The sequence below is a fragment of the Leuciscus leuciscus genome (assembly GCF_965113295.1).
Source record: "Leuciscus leuciscus genome assembly, chromosome: 13".
NCBI lineage: Eukaryota > Metazoa > Chordata > Actinopteri > Cypriniformes > Leuciscidae > Leuciscus > Leuciscus leuciscus.
In genome coordinates, this window is record NC_138737.1 from 4,671,649 (window position 1) to 4,690,865 (window position 19,217).

Consider the following 19,217-nt stretch of genomic DNA (forward strand, 5'->3'; position numbering starts at 1 on the left):
CACGACGTATATTCACATCAAATGTTAACGCAGAGGAACGGGACACTGCAGTTCACAAAAGTTCATTATTTGCATGTACTTTAAAGCCTTGCCGGTTAAACATGTCATTCGCTGCTGATGCTGTTCAAATATGCGCTTTACTGAGCGCGTACACTCGACGCGCACATGCACTAAAAGCCTGTTACTGGACTAAGTTATCTTTTGAGTCTTATATTGCGCTAATACTGTCAAATACAGACAATGTTTACATAAACAAAGTTGGTTATGTCTAAAGTGAAAGCAAACAGAGAAACTTAATTAAAATCTGCTTGTCATATGCGTGTATATTAGACGCGTCGCGTGCAGTTCTTAAAGAGACAGTAGCCCTAATAATAAACATGCTGCCGCTTGTCCTTAAAGAGATAGTTCACCCAAAACCAAACAGTTGCTGGTCCCCATTGACTTCCATACATAGTAGGAAAAAAATATACTATGGAAGTCACAGGGGTACATCAACTGTTTGGTTACTCACATTCTTTCAAATAACGTTTATTTTCAACAGAAGAAAGAAACTTATTCAGGTTTAAAACAACTTAAGAGAGTAAATGACTTTTTTGGGGGAGAACTATCCCTTTAATGTTAATAAAACAACAAAACACACAGAGGAAATCATTCACTGCTCTTGACTGAGAACTTTAAGTCTGTTGTGTTTTATTTTCATATTTGTTCATTTAATTACTTTCTTCAATACTGTTAAATACACATATAGCTGAAAAAAATAAAGCACTGTTTATTTCATTTGTATATTAAGTTGTGTATGTGTAATATGTATCTCCGTTCTTAATTTTTAATAACATAGAAAATAGTGACAAAGATTTTTATTTTCGCCACTTTGGCCTAAATGTCTGCCATTCTTTTTTATTTTATATTTTGTTACCTATATTTTGTTACCTATAAGGCTTTGCTTTTAAAATAGGGACATTAGTTTGGCTGTAATGCTCAGTCACATGCAAAATAGTAAAACCAACATGAAAAAAGAATCGTGATAAAATCGTGATTTTCCAAAAAAAAAAAAAAAATTGTGATATGATATTATTGCCATATCGCCCACCCCAGGTGTAAAAAAGTGCCTAGATGTGCTTAGATGCAAAAAATGTGTTATTATTGATCATTATATCACACTACAATTAAACATAATGAAACATTCATTTGAATTGAAATTGTTTTATTAGCTTAGCTAATATAATTTATTAGCTTTTTCTAGAGATTGCAGTCATGCATGACATGGTGAAAAATGACTTGAAATAATACTGAAAATAGGTTAAGATGAATGTTAAAGGTGTGCCCCCTAAAAGCACAAGTGGCCCCTGCCTGGCCCCCCCAGTTACTGTGGTCTAGTTACCACTGGACAGCTGTGTGCTGCTGTCTCTTTTGTTATAATAAGAGGCTGTTCACCCTGACAGAAACACTGAACCATAAACTGCAAACCCAGCATAGAGCTGTTCAGTGAAGGTGGTGTTGAACGTATATATGTGCGCAAGCGTGTGTGTGTCAGAGATGTTGTAGAAGGACAGAGTGCCGGCCGGCTTGTCCAGATACACTGCTACTCTGTACGAGGGTTTTGATGGGAAATTTGCATCTGTTTTCTTGTTATCGTGCCAGGCACTATATCCATCAGGAGTACAGAAAAGACTCCAGGACTTTTCATTCCACCCAAATCTACAGTCACTCACTCCTTTCTTTCCTTTATTTCCTTTATAAGTTACTGCAACATAAGCCCCCCCACTCCATTCAACCTCCCAGTAACAGCGTTCAGACAGAGTTTCTCTACACAGAACCTGCTCCTGGTGCTCAAATCTCTCCGGACAATCAGGATATGACTTCTTGTCTTCCACATAAGTCGCCTTTCTGTCCCCCTCAGACAGAGCGAGATGAGTGTTTGCTGTGTCCGGATCCAGCGTGAGATCACAGGAATCTAAATACAAAAATATAACAATAGATACAGGGTCATAACCACCAAAGACATTGAGGGGGATGTCTCCACAATGTCAAAATGTTTGAGATAGTCAATCAATCCAGCTTTATTGTTCAAAGAACCCTTATATGAATTCCAGTGACACTTTGGATTTAATGGTGAAAGATGCAAATGGCTAAACATTTAATAGCTTATTTGACATTTAAAGGGGAACATGGCAACTCTAGCCATTTCTTCGCTGATTTTCCCTTTTGTTGTTGCGTGTTTTCTCGACGAGCTCCCCCTACAGCTGTAGTTAAAAAACTCCCCCTACTCCCCCTTTCTACCGCTGCTCATGTGCATTTGTTATTATGGGAGCCGGCCAACTTTATCATGTGGAGCTATGTCTACCGAGGTGGGTAATACACGTTTATATAGTAATACATCATACACAGTATCATATGGCGTGTGTGTTTATGTTGAATTGCCGTAAAGCAGTTCGTGTTTCTCGCTCGTTCTCGCTTCTCACGAGACTTATTTGCAACTTATCGGGACGTTAGTCCCCATGTTGCAAGGTTGGTTTTCCGGCGGGGAACACCGGGGGGTGCGGGGAAAGTCACCATTCTCACTAGAACAGGTTATTTAACCATCCAAATGATTTCTAAACGGATTTATTAAGTTGAAATAGTTACCAAGTTCCCCTTTAACTTTCACATCGAAATGTTAAATAACCAACAGTAATTTTAAAACCACAGAAATAAGTAAAAACTTCTTAGGCAATTATTTTTGTAAACAAACAGTAATAAAATAAGAAATAAGCAAATTACAAACAATAGGAAAAATAAACAACAGATTAAATGGTGTTGCGCTCATTTGATCTAATATTTTATGTTTTTCAAAATGTTGTAGATTTAAGTAGCAAATGAGAATCACTAAAATGATTGAATATATTTTATAATATAAATGGGGATTTCTCTGGAACGCTGGGGATTTCTCTTTTTGTCTGGCTTTGGCCCCGCCCATCTGAACCTTTCTGCAGCACTTTTCTTTCAATGGACTGAAGGCAACGAAGATAGCTAGATAGATCTTATTTGTGCAAGTTAGTTAGATAATGGTGGGGAATGTGTGGGAGCGCTGGCCACATGTTCCAGGAGCGTTTTAAAGAGCTGTGTTGCGCAAAGACGCATTCAGTAGGCTACTAGGCTACAGACATTTGCTGCGTCCCAATTCGCCTTTTGTTTAGAAAAAGTACATACTTTTGAGTGTGTAGCAAAAGAGTAGGCAAGCTTTGGGACATACTACTTCGTCATCTTAACGGACAGATCTGTCGCGTGCATCCTGTCACCATAAACTGCCCTGTCAATCATTTGGTCACAGTTAAAATCCTCCATTCAATCTAAATTAATTTCCTACTGTTTCGAAGAGAAATGTAGTTGCACGTTGATCTGCCAGTCGTGGGTCTTTCATGCGGAGACTCTCATGTGTTTGCAATTTGAATATAATGATGCATTTAAAAGTTAATGGCTAAACGTATCTTTACAAAAGTTCACAATGCTGCTGCAGATGCAATATAATGCAGACAACATTGAATAAATACATTTACGTCAGGTTAGATACTGATAATAATCACTCAACCCCCTTTATCTAAACCATAGACAGTAAAAGATCTAAACCTCTCTACATAACCGCCGGACTCGCGCGTCCTCCATGTCTGTAGTTTTTTTTAACATTTTTCACTCGTGTTTGTAGTTCTAACCGAATCCTCGTCCAACGCGCGATGGGTTGTGGGCGATATTAGCCCATAGACAGTATTAGCAGAGAATGGAATGGCTAAGGGCTCTGGTATTAGCCAGTGCGCATCGATTTGCACTTTGGATTCTGACTGGAAATAGTAGACCATCCGGGTATCTTTGGAACACTCATTTCAACATACTACGATTTGGGATATACATACTAATTCTATTTTCGAATACTTTTTAGGACGGATAGTATGCGAATTGGGACGCACCAATTGTGATTCCCAAAGAGAAGCGTGCTGCGTACAGAGGACTTAATGCCAGTGCCGTTGTAATTAATTGCGGGGACAGAGCGCGTGCTTTGCTTTCTAAATGTTTGTTGAACTTAGTTAAATGTGTATTTACATAATGGTTATATTTTTCTAAATAAAATTGACATAAATATAAATCTAGTTAAACCTCTTCAAGGAAATCTAGAGGTTTGGTAATTGGGGTAAAAAGCACAACTGCTGTTGGGGCAAAAGGCACAATAATTAACATGATGATAAATATCTGACTTTTCCATTTGTTGACATGACATGGTTAGATTCAGATGGTAAATATCATATATTAAGTTGGGTGTCCACCTTAAAGATAATCACCATATTTACAATGAAACCATCATATTTAAAAATATGATATAATATAATAAAATATAATTTATTATTGCTACAGTAAATCTATATTAAATTTATTTTAGGATCTCCTTCAATGCTTTCCGAATCTTTACTTTTTAAAATATTTTTATATTAGCATTTTAATTACAGTATATTTATTGAACAAAAATTTATAGTACAAAGAAAATAACAAACTTTGCTAAAGTGATTGTTTTGAACAAGTATTAACTTAGACATTATTAAAAACATTATTTTACCTTAAGTATTTGTATAAATAATATGTGCCTTTTGCCCCATGCTGGTGAGCCTTTTACTCCACACACTGCCCCCCTCGTCACCTCACACATTTATCAGATTTTTAAACAAAATAAACAACTTTTATGATTTATTTTCACTCAAAATATGTTGCTCTATCAATGTTCAATACAAACATTTTTTTTTTCTGCAATCATACACTATGGGAATAGTGAAAAGCACATTTTGGATCAGAAGCTGCATCTGAAATAGCAAAAAAAATTATTTACACAAACTGTTAAATGTTACTCATAAATGATTAAATTAACAAGAACTCCATACTGTCAAGTAATGCTCTTGATATTGTAATACATTGTAATAAAACATGTTTTTGTGTTTGGGGAAACTGCATGTCATATTCTGGCTACACAGATAAAACAATCTAAGAACCATTTATGAATTATTTTAATGCTTTTTACGCATTAGAAAATGAAGACTTCACATGATCTTACCAGCATGATGAATAAATTATATTAACTGGAATAAACTGTGAACAGAAAGGGAGCAGAGAATGTGACCGATCGTGAAGCTGTCCATAACTTGGATCTAGCGCGACTAAGCACTCTCACAAACACTTCCGTTAAAATCACGAAAGCTGACTACACTGCGACATGAATCTCTTACATCAAATCTGCATTTTGTTGTTTATGATGGGAGAATTCGAACAAAACTCTTTGTTTCAGCGATGATTAATCTGAACCTCTGATTGGCCATGACATTCATTAGCGCAACAAAAACGTGTGTGATTGGTTCTAATGCTCAACACTGCTAAACGAAATCTGACTAAATGCCACAGTCGGATCGATAGAATGAACGTTAAGGATTGTAGTTTGTTTAACCAATATTATCAATTGAGAGATTTGCTATTTTAAAATTACATGACTTTTCCAGGTTTTTCATGACCGTACAAACGCTATTGACAGTTCCATCGCAATGGGCAGAGCAGGAGAAACGACAGACCTTTTCTGTGCATGTGCTTCAGGTGTGTGCACAAGGAGGGTCACCTGTCAGCGTGTAGGTGGAGATGTGATTTAGGTCATACTAATATGTATGTTAAATGTGTGTGAGTACATGTGAAAGAGGAAAAACCTACATTTTTGTAGTCCTGGTTTGATCCTGAAATCTCCACAATAGTCTGAACTACAAGAAACAGAAAAAAAGTATGTAGAAGGTCTAGTGCTCATTCACTTTTTCTCACACTCATTCATGTCTTTACTGAAATAGACATATGAGCATTCTTTATTAAGACCAAATCAGACAATAAAAAACAAAGCTGGTTTATCATTTATTGGGTAGAGATGGCAAAATGTACTTTTACAACTACATTTTATTGGAAATCCTGATTTATCTTCCAAACAGATGTAACAAATAGATGTGCCATAAAACGCAACATACTTGAGTTTCACCAGTTTGCAGTCTGGATTCTTTAGGTGACCTGAAAACATCTCAACTCCTGCTTCTCCTGGGTGATTGTAGCTTAGATCCAGCTCTCTCAGGTGTGAAGGGTTTGAACTGAGAGCTGAAGCCAGATAACAACAGCCTTTCTCTGTCACCATACAGCCAGATAATCTACATAAAGAATAATTGGTAACACTTTACAATAAGGTTCATTAGTTAACATTAGTTAACTTAACTACATTAGTTAACATTAACTAATAATGAACTGCACTTATACAGCATTTGTAAATCTCTGTTAATTTCAACATTTACTAATACTTTATAAAAACTTTGTTAACATTAGTTAATACACTGTGAACTAACATGAACAAACAATAAACAGATATATTTTTATTAACTAATGTTAACAAAGATTAACAAAAACAGTAACAAATGTATTGCTCATGGTTAGTTCATGTTAGTTAAAGGGGTGGTTGATTATGATTTCACTTTTCTAACTTTAGTTAGTGTGTAATGTTGCTGTTTGAGCATAAACAACATCTGCAAAGTTACAACGCTCAAAGCTCAAAGCAAAGGAAGATATTTGCTTTTAAAGAAAAGGACTATGGCTCACTGCATGAAAAGTGGGATTTTCGACAGTTACCGGCGCTGTAGATTGTCGTGGAAGTTCAGGTTTACGACTGCAAACGGCAATTTACAGGCAACACTGCAAACTGTCGGAAATTGTCGGAAATTGACGTGGGACTTGCTTGCCCCGTGACCCCCCTCCCTCTAATGCTTTAACATGTAAATGAGACTGCTGTGAGCTTTACAAATGCAAATGAGGGTAGCAGGGGGAGTTTTATCCCAGGTGACTCAAAGGTATTAACTTAATTCTAAAAAAAATACAATATTTATTTATAACGCAAAATTAAAAACAGCCAAGGCTGACCAAAGTGCTGTACAGGGCAATAGATAAAATGCAGGGCAGAAACAGGACAATTAAAAAAAAAAAAAAATAGTTGTGTCAAGGGGTATTAAAAGTTTTCAAGGATGTTTTGAAGATGGAAATTGAGGGAGCTAGTCTGATATAGAGGGGTAGACTGTTCCAAAGTTTTGGGCCTGCAGTCGCAAAAGTGCAGTCGCCTCGTTTTTTAAGTCTGGATCTGGGCACGATGAGAAGACAGTGATCACTGGATCTCAAAGTACGAGATGGAGTGTACGGGCAGAGGAGTTTGGTCAGATATTGGGGGGCCGGTTTGTTAAGAGCTTTATACACAAATAGTAAAATTTTAAAATCAATCCTGAATGTGACAGGTAGCCAGTGGAGTTTGAATAAAATAGGGGTGATCGACTCATATTTGCGTGTCCCGGTGAGAAGTCTAGCCGCTGCGTTTTGAACTAGCTGTAGACGAGAGAGAGAGGCCTGAGATAGCCCAAAATAAAGTGAGTTACAATAGTCTAAGGCCATCCTTAAAAATATTCTTGTTTGCCGTAACCCGGCCGACCCTGTCAATTTAGTAGCCTACCGACCCAATTATTTATTTTTTCCCCCTTTTAGTCCGACCGACTTGCCGGCTGAAACTTGTGTTAAGACCGACCGCTTTTTTGTAACTCTTCAAACAACTAATATAAATGCAATAAAATAATATTAGTTATTAAGTATTGTGAATATAAATTCCGTAGGCCTGCATACAAACATAAGCTATAGCAGTGTGATTTTTATTTCAAAATAAGAGATTTTTGTTTAACGGTAACACCAGTGACACAACTCCAGGGGACCACTACTTTCATTATAAATTTTATAATATGTATTCTGCATTTTTTTTATATATATCATTTACATAATATATTTGATAGTTATGTATACATGATTGTATTTTAAATGGTGTAAAAATCTGTTATTGACCTCAAAATAAAGCATTTTCCCTCTGTACATGACTGTGGGGACGAGCACTTCTGTGGTGCTTGAAATTCTATATAATTCATAAAAATCAAATATTGCCACATTGATGGCTCAAGAGGGTGTAATTGTTCAAATAACATATTGTTTTATTTTAAAATGTAAAGAAATTGTAACCCTAAAGTGTTTTTTAAGTGTAATATTTCTGTAAAGGCTAGGGACAGAAAAATTGACATTTTCATAGAATGACCCTCTTACATTTTAGCTTAAATTGATATATTTAATGAAAGTAGCTAGATTAGTTACTATGTGTCATTAGCAATAGCCAATGTTATGTAAAAAAAGACACAAAACCATTTATTTCAACAATTAATTTCAATCAGGCTTTGCCACAAAGGTAAAATGTGCATTCCATGCAAACAGCATCACAATCTGCCCAACCACTGTGCATAATACAACACGAACAGAAGATTGTATTTGACTCATGCTGCATACACATACGCAATGACAAGAATTATGCCTACTGTACATATAGAGTTACAACTACGATTAGAGTTGTTTACATAAAATGTACCTCGTTTCTATTTTGCATTAAAAATGTTTGTGGCCCCTTTAAGAAATCCCTCTCTTCTCGCGATACTATTCACTTGTGCTGGACGCGTGCGCGCGACCAGAGAACGGCAGCCATTTTTCATCAGGAGAGCTCCATGACGGTGCGTGCATCGATCGGATCAATACGTTCTTCTTTCTTGGTAAATATTACTCCAATATCTTTAATATGCACAAATAAGTTGTGAAGCGAAGTTAAAAGAACATTTGATGTGTACATTTTTGTTTATAGATTCATTTGGAGCGCATGTGTGACGAGGGAACCTCGTGGTGATCGGACGGTAAAGGATTGGGTATGTACGTTTTATGGTTTATGGGGGAAATTACTGATGGCATGTTTATTTGATAAATCTGTTAATGAGTTGAATCTATATTCTGTGATTATACAGTATAACTTTATGGTTAAATGCATATTTCTGGTTCCGCATGGCATGATTAAACGTGGGTTGTGGCTTTGTTAAAGTGCTTTTATTTCTCTTGTAACTTAGGCCTAAGTTACCTCAGCCACTGCAGTATTCCAGTTTGTGTTATCGTATTTAATTGTAGCCTAACATATCTTGGTTTGGAGAAATCAATTTAAATCTGACCAGTTGCAGTGTATTACACTGCATTTCAGTTTGAATTGAGTTAAGTATTCTGTGGATTTGGGCATTGATCCACTGGTTAAGCTTTTTGTGACATTTGATTGTCATCTTCAAATTTACTGTAAACTGTTTCTACAATTTTTTTTATTTTTTTTTATTTTTTTTATGTGAAATCTCTTCAAACAAGGCAAACTTTTTTCTTAATCAGACTTTTATCTGTTTAATTGCACATGCTTCCATTGACCGCTGTCACTTATTTTAAACAGCAGTCAGAATAAAACCCCAATTTCAAAAAGCATAGTTTGCTTCCGGTGTGTATTTCTGCAATTTCACCCGGTTGCATTTTTTCTCCTTTGTTTAATTTTACTGTGACTTATGTTGTTCTTATTAATTTTACTGTGACTTATGTTGTTCTTATTAATATCACTCTCAATTAATTGTTTTCCAGCTGCCTTAAAGACATATTTCACGACAATGCGCAGGAGCTTCAGGTACAAACAACCAGATCTTGCATTGCAGGCGGAAGCTGTGGTGAATTCAGCTCGGAGTCGAGCGAGAAGAAAGACTGTAAGATTTATTAGATTAGATTCGTTTTTGGTCAATGTGACTATTTTTCAGGTGCATTAATAGATGTGTGTTGTCCATACGCAGTGCATTGCGCAGTATTGATTGTCTTTATTGGTTTTAACAGCTGCTAAAAGCGAGACAGAGTGTGCTAGCTGAGGATGAGGTGGGCCTTTGGAAGTGTGCTACCATAGACCTGATGTCTGATGAGGAAGACGGCATCGTTGGCGGGGTGTCTGGATGGATTGTGCGACCTCCGTCCTGTCGCAGCCAGGAGCTCACCGAGCTCTGTACCACGCTGCAGTCGAGATTAGAGGCGACTCCAAAGTACAGGGCAACGCACCATAGACGTCTGCAAAATGGACCGAATTCAGACAGAATGCCGCTAGTTACCTGCAGCTGTATTTTGTCAGGCCTTGTGAAATGTAAGAATATTCTGTTTTTCATGATTTCATCATAAAGCAAGAGGTCATGGGATTGATGGCTATTATTTGTTTAATAATTGTAAATAATCCTGTAATTTACAGGAAGCCGTATGCCATCTTCACAACTCTGAGACAAATTGTGGGCGCTACGAACTGGATCAAGGTAAAAAAAAAAAAAAAAAAGAATCTTACATTCTTTTATTTTTTTACTTTCATAAAAACTTACAAACATTTTAAAGGTAAGATTCAAAGAATATGCTTTTATTCTCTTGTATAAGAAAATAGATCCGTTATAGTTTACGATCTTAATCATACATTTTGTTTCCATAGAGTAACCTCGCCTCATAACGAGGGCGTAACCTCACATTTACTCAGAGCTATGTCTGCAAGTCCAGATTTTCATGACGCTGATCATGACAACATTGTAAGTAACTTTTACTATTTTCTCCTTGTTTCATTTTACTGTGACTTGCGTTGTTTTTATTCATATCACTCTCATTTAATTGTTTTCCAGCTGCCTGTAAGACATACTACGAGACAGTACGCAGGAACTTCAGGTACAAACAACCAGATCTGGCATTGCAGGCCGAAGCTGTGAAGAGTTCAGCTCGGAGTCGAGCGAGAAGAAAGAGGGTAAGATTTTTAGTCAATGTGACTATTTTTCACGTGCATTAATAGATGTTTTGTGTCCATTCACAGTGCATCACAGTACTGATTGTCTGTATTGGTTGTTTTTACAGCTGCTAGAAGCGAGACAGTGTGCTAGGTGAGGATGACGTGGGCATTTGGAAGTGCGCCACCATAGATCTGATGTCCGATGAAGTTCAACCACCAGCCAGGAGCTCACAGAGCTCTGTGCTACGCTGCAGTCGAGATTAGAGGCGACTCCTAAATACAGGGCAACGCACCACAGACGTTTTCAAAGTGGATCGAATTCAGAGAGAACGCCGCTAGTCACCTACAGCTCCGAAGATGAAAACAGACACTGAGCTTCCAATTTGTTGTGTGTGCAGATGATCTATGCTTTGTACATAGGTGTATATTGTTTTGTGTCTGTGCTAATAAAGCTCTTTCTTTGAATAAACAGCATGTCCCTGGCAAATTTTCCATTCCTTTATAAATTCATGTCCTTGATGGTAATAATAGTGTAGTCCATAGGTTAACAATGACATGAATATACCACAGAATAGCATATTATGAATATAAAAAAATAATTTATATATTATTATTTATATGAATATTATAATTTTTTGAATTTTTAATGAGCGAGGGTGACCAATAGTAACAGATCTGCCAACCAATCACGAGTGATTTTTCTTGTTTAAACCACGTGGGTTCAACCAATAGTGAGTGAGGAAATTCAAGCCTTTCTCTGGCGGGAGCTGCTATTCATATGGTAATTAGAGCCATTCACACCTCCGGCGCGAGCGCTCTGCATACGTCATGGTTCGTTTCCTACAATATTCGGCACAGACGAACGCGACGTTCACAGGCTGTAAATTGTCGTTAACTGCCGAAAATTAAGGAGATTTACGGCCGTTTACGGGGTCGGAAATCCCAATTTTCATGCAGTGGTAGGGACTACACAACATTCCTCCCGGGTTAGTGACATCACTAACCCTAGAATTTACATAAACCCCTCCCCCGGGAACACGCAGTCCATGTTGAGAAGAGGAAAAGTTGTTGTAGTCGAGCACATTTGTGAGTCAGCTCAAACTTTAGCATCCATCTTTTCACATGCAATAGAAAGTCACTCTGTGTGCATCTCACAACAGTTCCTATACGAGCGATTTATAGATTTATCATGACAGAATATCCTAATTGAAGATAGTTAACTCCACATCAGCAACATAAATTCATCAACTAACCATTCAGAGACGTCCTGTTAATTCATTACATTTATATAATAATAATTCATTACATTTATATAGCGCTTTTCTCGGCACTCAAAGCGCTTTACATAGAAGGGGGGATCTCCTCAACCACCACCAATGTGCAGCATCCACTTGGATGATGCGACGGCAGCCATATTGCGCCAGAACGCCCACCACACACCAGCTTACTGGTGAAGAGGAGACAGTGATGAAGCCAATTAGTATATGGGAATGATTAGGAGGCCATGATGGACAGAGGCCACTGGGCAAATTTGGCCAGGATGCCGGGGTTACACCCCTACTCTTTCGAAAGACATCCTGGGATTTTTAATGACCACAGAGAGTCAGGACCTCGGTTTAACGTCTCATCCGAAGGACGGTGCTCTTTGACAGTATAGTGTCCCATCACTATACTGGGGCGTTAGGACCCACACAGACCACAGGGTGAGCGCCCCCTGCTGGCCTCACTAACACCTCTTCCAGCAGCAACCTGGTTTTCTCAGGAGGTCTCCCATCCAGGTACTAACCAGGCTCAGCCCTGCTTAGCTTCAGTGGGCAACTGGTCTTGGGCTACAGGGTGACATGGCTGCTGTTGCATTCTACATGTTGTCACTTCTTCTTGAGTCTCTCCATCTTTGTCTGAATCCGTTTAAACATTAAATGCAGAACAGTTTCTGTCATTTTAGTGTGTCTGCGTGAGATAATAGCAAGCGGGAAGGAAGTCGACCGGAAGTTGAAGCCGGCCGCGTGCCACCATCTTGTAGCAGAACTTCACCTGCTGTTAGCATCCCATTGAATCCCATTCATTTTGGCGTCACTTTGACAGCGAATAACTTTACATCTGAGGCATTTAAAGACTCCATTTGTCCATTATTTATTTCTAAAGAAACACGACAATGTATAAAATGCCCCATTACCTTGTAGCTTATGTTATGGCCCCGTAAAAACAGTTTTTGTAAAAGTAGGCTAACGATTGCGTCATAACCACACGACTCTCTGTCGCGCAGTAGAGAGATTAAGTTACCGTATTGACGGGAGGAGAAGCTCACGGGCAATCGGGGAGATGTGGAGGCAAAATGACAAAATAATTAATCAGAATACCTAGCAAAAGTTTATCCTGCTCCTAGCTCATGGACACCTCCTACTCACGATCTCTGTCTCTGCAAGATTCGGAAGGGAATGATTCAGATTTCTCATGCCACAGCCACTAGAAGACAGACGGGTTGCTCACGTCACATATACGTCGTCAAGCTCAGTTTGAGTCTGCGCGTCAGGAACGGAAGTCCTAAAAAATCGCTGAAAATGGGCTTCACTTGCCTCAATTGAGTTCCAATGAGATGACTCTGTCCATTTCTTATACTGTCTATGGATAATAGCAGCTGCTAACACACACGAGCTCTTGAAACCCCGCCCTCTGCAGCAGCTCATTTGCATTTAAAGGGCCAGGCACAAAACGGTGCGTTTTTGCAAACCCTCAAAAAGTGACAAATTTAACTTGCTATATAAAAATATCAGTGGGGTATTTTGTCGCTAAAACTTCACACACACACTCTAGGGACATCATAGATATATTTTACATCTTGTGAAAAGGGCATTTTACCACCCCTTTAATACATTAACTCATGTTTAATAAATTAACCTTATTGTAAAGTGTTACCGAATAATTAATAGTCAGACTGAGATTTCTGGTTGTATTCGAATATTGATTATGTTATGATGATAAAAGAAAAAATATCTGTTAAATACTGCAGACTTTATTGCTAATTTATTTAGTCAAGAATCGCACATTAGAACTCAAACTTACTAAAAAAGTCAAAAGACAAATTCAAAGACAAAAGTATGCTCCAGAGATGTCAGTCTCGTGCACAGTACACATGATCTAAACGGAGTATGCAGCCAACATTTTCTAGTCTTATGCACATTTGCATGTCTGAACACTTCATCTGCACATTTGCCTGGAAATGACTGCACTTATTGGTGGGTCTACTAGGTAGCAGCAGTCACATTTTTTGAGAAGTACTTGAAAATGGAAAATGGTCGTTAAACAAACGGTTAATCATGAGTATTAAGATAACAACTCAGTGCTGTCCTCTGCAGGTCAAGAGAAATATCACAAAGTAGAGCACACATTACATGTTTTTGTACAGATTTATGGTAAGTAGAGTATCATAGTGTGGCATAATGTGGAATAGTGTGGAAATTCCATTTCCAGGTATTACTCACCTCAGTATCTCCATCCGACAGTGTGCACTCTTCAGTCCAGCACAGAGGAGCTCCACACCAGTGTCCTGCAGGTCATTGTTACTCAGGTCCAACTCTATCAAGGGCAAATTTGATGATTGTAGAGCTGACACCACGATTGCATAGCACTGATCTGTGATATTACAGCCGGAAAGACTGAAAGAGAGTAAAACACTGTTTCAGTTGATGAAATGAACATCTGTAACAGGTTGTTAGTCAATCATCATCATACTTGTACAATTCTGAAGGCATTCAAACATTCAATTAGTTGTTTCAATTTCACAAATAACATATAGGTTGAATTAATCTGCTTGATTTCATTAAAGAAGCAAAGACTTAGTTTATATAGAAATTGCAGCAGGATTTTCACAAAAAAAATATTTGAACTGGAAACATTAGGAAATTGTAGGCCAACATAGAGTAAATAAATGAATGTGTTAGTAACCTGGAGAATTTTAAGCATGATCCTGACCAAGTTAATTTGACCATCGGAATACCAGGCAGGAAGTGAAGAAAATGCTGATATGAAACTTAGTAGGTGACCTTATGATAAATAACATGTGATATTTGACACTACACTGATATTTGACTCTTTACTATGTAAACACTCACATAGCTTTTCTGCAGTTCATCACAGCCGGTACCAGTCTCTTTCTGCCCTCATCTGATGTGTTGTATTTCTTGAGGTCCAGCTCCTCCAGCACCTCATCTGACATCTGGAGCAGGTAGGCAATTGCTGAGCAGTGAGCAGGAGAGAGTTTCTTCTGCGAGTCTTTGTTTGATTTCAGAAACTGCACAATCTCTTTGAACAGAGTCTGATCGTTCATCTCCAGCAGACAGAGGAAAAGATTGATGGATCTGTCGGCCGAGAGACCCTGTTCATGTTTGATTTTGTCTTTAATGTAAGCTGTGATTGTCCCGATGCTCTCTGAGCTCTTCTCCGTATGTGTCAGCAAACCCTGTAAGAGTCTCTGATTGGACTCCAGTGAGATGCCCAACAGGAATCGCAGGAAGAGATCCAGGTGTCCATTCTCACTCCGAAGAGCCACATCTATCACTCCTTTATGGAAATTTGGCAGCAAATCAAACACTTTCAGAGCATCTGAAGTGTCATTTATAAAGCTGTAAAAAACATACAACGCTGCGAGAAACTCCTGAAAGCTCAGATGAATGAAGCCGTAGACTTTCCTCTGATGAATCACAGATTCCTCCTTAAAGATCTCAGTGCAAATCCCAGAATACACTGTGGTGTCAGTGGCATCTATGCCGCTCTCTCTCAGGTCCTCCTCGTAGAACATCACATTGCCCTTCATCAGCTGATTGAAAGCCAGTTCAGCAAGTTTCACAATCACGTCTCTGTTGGACTGCAGGAGTTTCTCTGGATCTCTCCCACTTGTCTCTTCATACTTCTGATTCTTCATGTTCATCTGAGTGAGCAGGAAGTGGATGTACATCTCAGTCAGAGTTTGAGGGATTTCTGCACTGTCATCTTGTTTCAGGAGGTTTTGAAGCACGGTGGCTGAGATCCAGCAGAAGACGGGTATGTGACACATGATGTGGAGGCTTCTTAATCTTCTAATGTGTGATATGCTTCTGCTGGCTTGATGCTCATCACTGATTCTCTTCCTGAAATATTCCTCCTTCTGAGAATCATTGAATCCCTCAATTTCTGTCACCCGATCAACATATTTCGAGGGGATCTGATTGGCTGCTGCTGGTCTGGATGTGATCCAGATGAGAGCATTGGGAAGTAGGTCTCCTCTGATGAGGTTTGACATCAAAACACCCACTGATGAAGACTCATTCACATCAGAAACGGTCTCAATTTCTGGAAACAACAGTGTAATTCTGCTTTCATCCAGACCATCAAAGATGAACACAACTTTATACACTTCAAAGATCTTTGAGTCCAGATCCTGGAGTTCAGGATGAAAGTCCAACATAAGTCTGTGAAGACTGTACTGGTGATCTTTAATCAAGTTCAGCTCTCGAAATGGAAGCACAAACATGAAATCTACATCCTGATTGGCTTTTCCATCGGCCCAGTCTAGAATGAACTTCTGCACAGAGACCGTTTTTCCAATTCCAGCAATACCACTAGTAAGAACGATCTTGATTTTGTCTTTTTTCAGCTTCTCACATCCTGGTAGAGGTTTAAAGATGTCATTGCAGTTAACCTGAGTCTCTTGGAACATCTTGTAATTTTTCTCCAGCTGTAAGATCTCATGTTCTTTATTCACTCCTTCACTCTCTCCCTCTATGATGAAGAGCTGTGTGTAAATGCTGTCCAGGAAGGTTTTGTTCTCTTGTAATTGAATTCCCTCATATAAGCTCTCATACTTGCTCTTCATGCTTGTTTTGTGTGACTCCTTGAGCACATCAACAGATGAAGTATAGCGGGAAGCAGAACCAACAGAACTGGAATTCAAACTAGAAAAAATTATTAATTACATTTTTTTTATTAAAATGACCCACCGCACAATACTACAGTAGGGTAGGGTTATACCAATAATTTAAATGAATATTTAAATCAGAATTGGTTTAAGAATTGAAAATAAGGAAATGAAGTATTGTACATAGGGCTAAGTATTGCAATTCTACTATAAAGTAGCCTACATTTATTAATAATAATATTATGATTAAATATTAATTTTTATTTTACAGTGCAGTTGTATTACAATAGTAATATATTCCTTTAGCAGTAGTAGTAATAAGAATAATGAGAATTAATTTTGTTCTCAATGTGCACCAGATTCATGCTTTTTAATTTAAATTTTGTTCTCAATGTGCACCACATTCATGCTTTTAATTTAAAAATGCCCTGGACCCAGCTAGACGTCCAAGGTCCACTAACCACAGACTCACAAAATCCGGTGGGAAACACTGAACACCCTTAATTTAGCTTAATAAAAAACAACAACAAAAAAACAGCAATATACTTCATCTGAATGAATTTGAGCATATGCCACGATACTGACATGTCAGGAATTTACATTTTAAGTGTCCTATCATACCTGGGAGAGTCTATACTGTTCACAGAAGCAGCACCTTTGTCTTACCTGGGGTCAAATGGCACGGGTCCACGTCCATCACTGAATCTAGGAGGTTCATACATGGAGCATTTACTCTTCACAGACACACAGCCGGGCTCTGGAGATGCCGTTCCCCGTCTCTTCTCCTTTCCTTCACTGAATCTAGGAGGTTCATACATGGAGCCTGTACTCTTCATAGACACACAGCTGGGCTCTGGAGATGCCGTTCCCCGTCTCTTCTCCTTTCCTTCACTGAATCTAGGAGGTTCATACATGGAGCCTGTACTCTTCATAGACACACAGCTGGGCTCTGGAGATGCCGTTCCCCGTCTCTTCTCCTTTCCTTCACTGAATCTAGGAGGTTCATACATGGAGCCTGTACTCTTAATAGACTCACTGCTGGTTGCTGGAGATGCTGTTCTCCATCTCTTCTCCTTTCCTTCCATAGCTTTCAAAAGGTTAGAATACAGTATGTCAACCACAGGAACGTCAAAATAAATTAATTCTATATAAGCTGTTTTATTTTCTTTCTTTTTTTAAAACCCTGATACTAAAATGTAGAACATATCTAAATACTGTATAGTTCCAAACCCTGATTTGTGTGATTTTAGAATATACCAATGAACATTAAATAAACAGCTAAATTAAATATCAAATTTAAATAATTAAAAACATAAATCAAAATAAAAAACAATAATACTTCAGTAGAACAGGGTTACATAACAGTTTTGGAATCATTGTACTCAGTTTTGGAGAAAAAAAAACTCTACATATTCATAAAATACATTTCCCAAATGCAAAACACAATTTGTAGATATTCAACTGTGCACAAAAACCTTCGAATGTTTAAAATGTACAAGTTTATCCTTGAATGTGAATGTGTGAATCGTCTTGGATTTGTTTATATACTGTCTATGGATTTGTGTGTGTGTATTTAGTGATGATTCGTTCATTTTGAACGAATCTTTAATATGACTCGGGACTACCGAGTTGTCTCAGAGAGTGATTCGTTCATTTTGTGTTGACCGCGCATGCGCGCAGCATTCCATAGGTTCAGTACATGAAAAACATAAATGATTTGTTCGAGTCTACGGGAGATCGGAGGTACTTCTCAATATCCCTCCTCGTCTGCAGTGTCACTTTCAGTGTCAGTTTCTGTCCAGTGAGATCATTGGCTTGTTCCCGAGATCTTGAGCTCTTTAATTAATCAATTAATTAATTAATAAATTATATTAAATAAATTATATTAAATAACCAAAAACTTGAATGAAACTTTTTGCTGGACCAGCTATCTACGGAGCTTATCTATTTAATGCTCATCATTTGTTGAACATTTGTTTGTAGTAGAACAGCGCCCCCATGTGACATCAGCTGACTACTGCTGCTCTTCTGTTGAACATCTTTTTAACCAAAGGAAGAGATTTGTTTGACATGAATATAGAGGAAGATGACTGACGGAATGTCAGCAAAAGGAAGAACATCAGAGACGAGAGTTAATTTTCTGTACAGTTAAATTTTTTATATTGCATTTGAAAGAGATGCACCTTTGAATGATTGCTTATGAATGTCTTTGACAAGTGATGTACATTTTTTCCAATGTGCCAAAAATAATGCATTAGACATTTCTATACTGACTTTGTTACATAATTTCACAGGTCTCAAGACCATTTTAATGTTGCTGAATGATTTGTAAATTTTTTGTTAAGTAGGCCTACTTCATGTTTAAGTTAGTAGCTAATGAGAAAGTCACTTTTAAAGGGATAGTTCACTTTGAAATTAATTTTTGGTATGTTTTAGCTTACCTCAAGGGCATCCAAGATGTAGGTGTCTTTTTTTCCGCAGTAGTTTCAATTTTGAGTTCTTGTCTGTCAGTCATATAATGCAGGTCTATGGTCATTATCTCAAAACACAAGCACAGAGTCCAAATTAAAACAATTCCCCGTCGTCCAAATTAAACAATTCCCCATCGTAAGTAGCCTACACATTGAT

The 19,217-nt window shown here is 38.0% G+C and overlaps 1 protein-coding gene and 1 long non-coding RNA gene across 3 annotated transcripts; one reads left to right on the top strand and one right to left on the bottom strand.

Annotated features, from left to right (window-relative positions):
* Positions 1–1,398: 1,398 nt before the first annotated feature.
* Positions 1,399–19,170, bottom strand: LOC309512323 (protein NLRC3). The gene is made up of 7 exons (XM_082187855.1): positions 19,031–19,170; positions 17,256–17,676; positions 14,809–16,626; positions 14,179–14,352; positions 6,015–6,188; positions 5,713–5,759; positions 1,399–1,954 (listed from the first exon to the last, which is right to left on the bottom strand). Exons 2-7 carry the CDS (start codon positions 17,672–17,674, stop codon positions 1,431–1,433), a joined length of 3,156 nt encoding a protein of 1,051 aa, XP_082043981.1. The 5' UTR covers positions 17,675–17,676; positions 19,031–19,170; the 3' UTR covers positions 1,399–1,430.
* LOC309512368 lies at positions 9,688–11,280 on the top strand. Of its 2 annotated transcripts, none has more exons than XR_014210965.1 (5): positions 9,688–10,081; positions 10,184–10,244; positions 10,412–10,509; positions 10,596–10,714; positions 10,822–11,280. It is a non-coding gene; the product is annotated as an uncharacterized lncRNA (long non-coding RNA). The 2 variants fall into 2 exon arrangements; XR_014210966.1 differs by having other exon boundaries at positions 9,695–10,081; positions 10,412–10,505.
* Positions 19,171–19,217: the final 47 nt, after the last annotated feature.

Excerpts from the sequence above, each read along its gene's own strand:
- LOC309512323 (XM_082187855.1), bottom strand. The coding sequence starts at position 17,674 with ATGGAAGGAAAGGAGAAGAGATGGAGAACAGCATCTCCAGCAACCAGC. Across the intron at positions 14,353-14,808 it reads ATGAACTGCAGAAAAGCTAT|TCTTTCCGGCTGTAATATCA; the intron begins GTGAGTGTTTAC and ends ACTCTCTTTCAG. Across the intron at positions 1,955-5,712 it reads CAAACCAGGACTACAAAAAT|ATTCCTGTGATCTCACGCTG; the intron begins GTAGGTTTTTCC and ends TTTTGTATTTAG.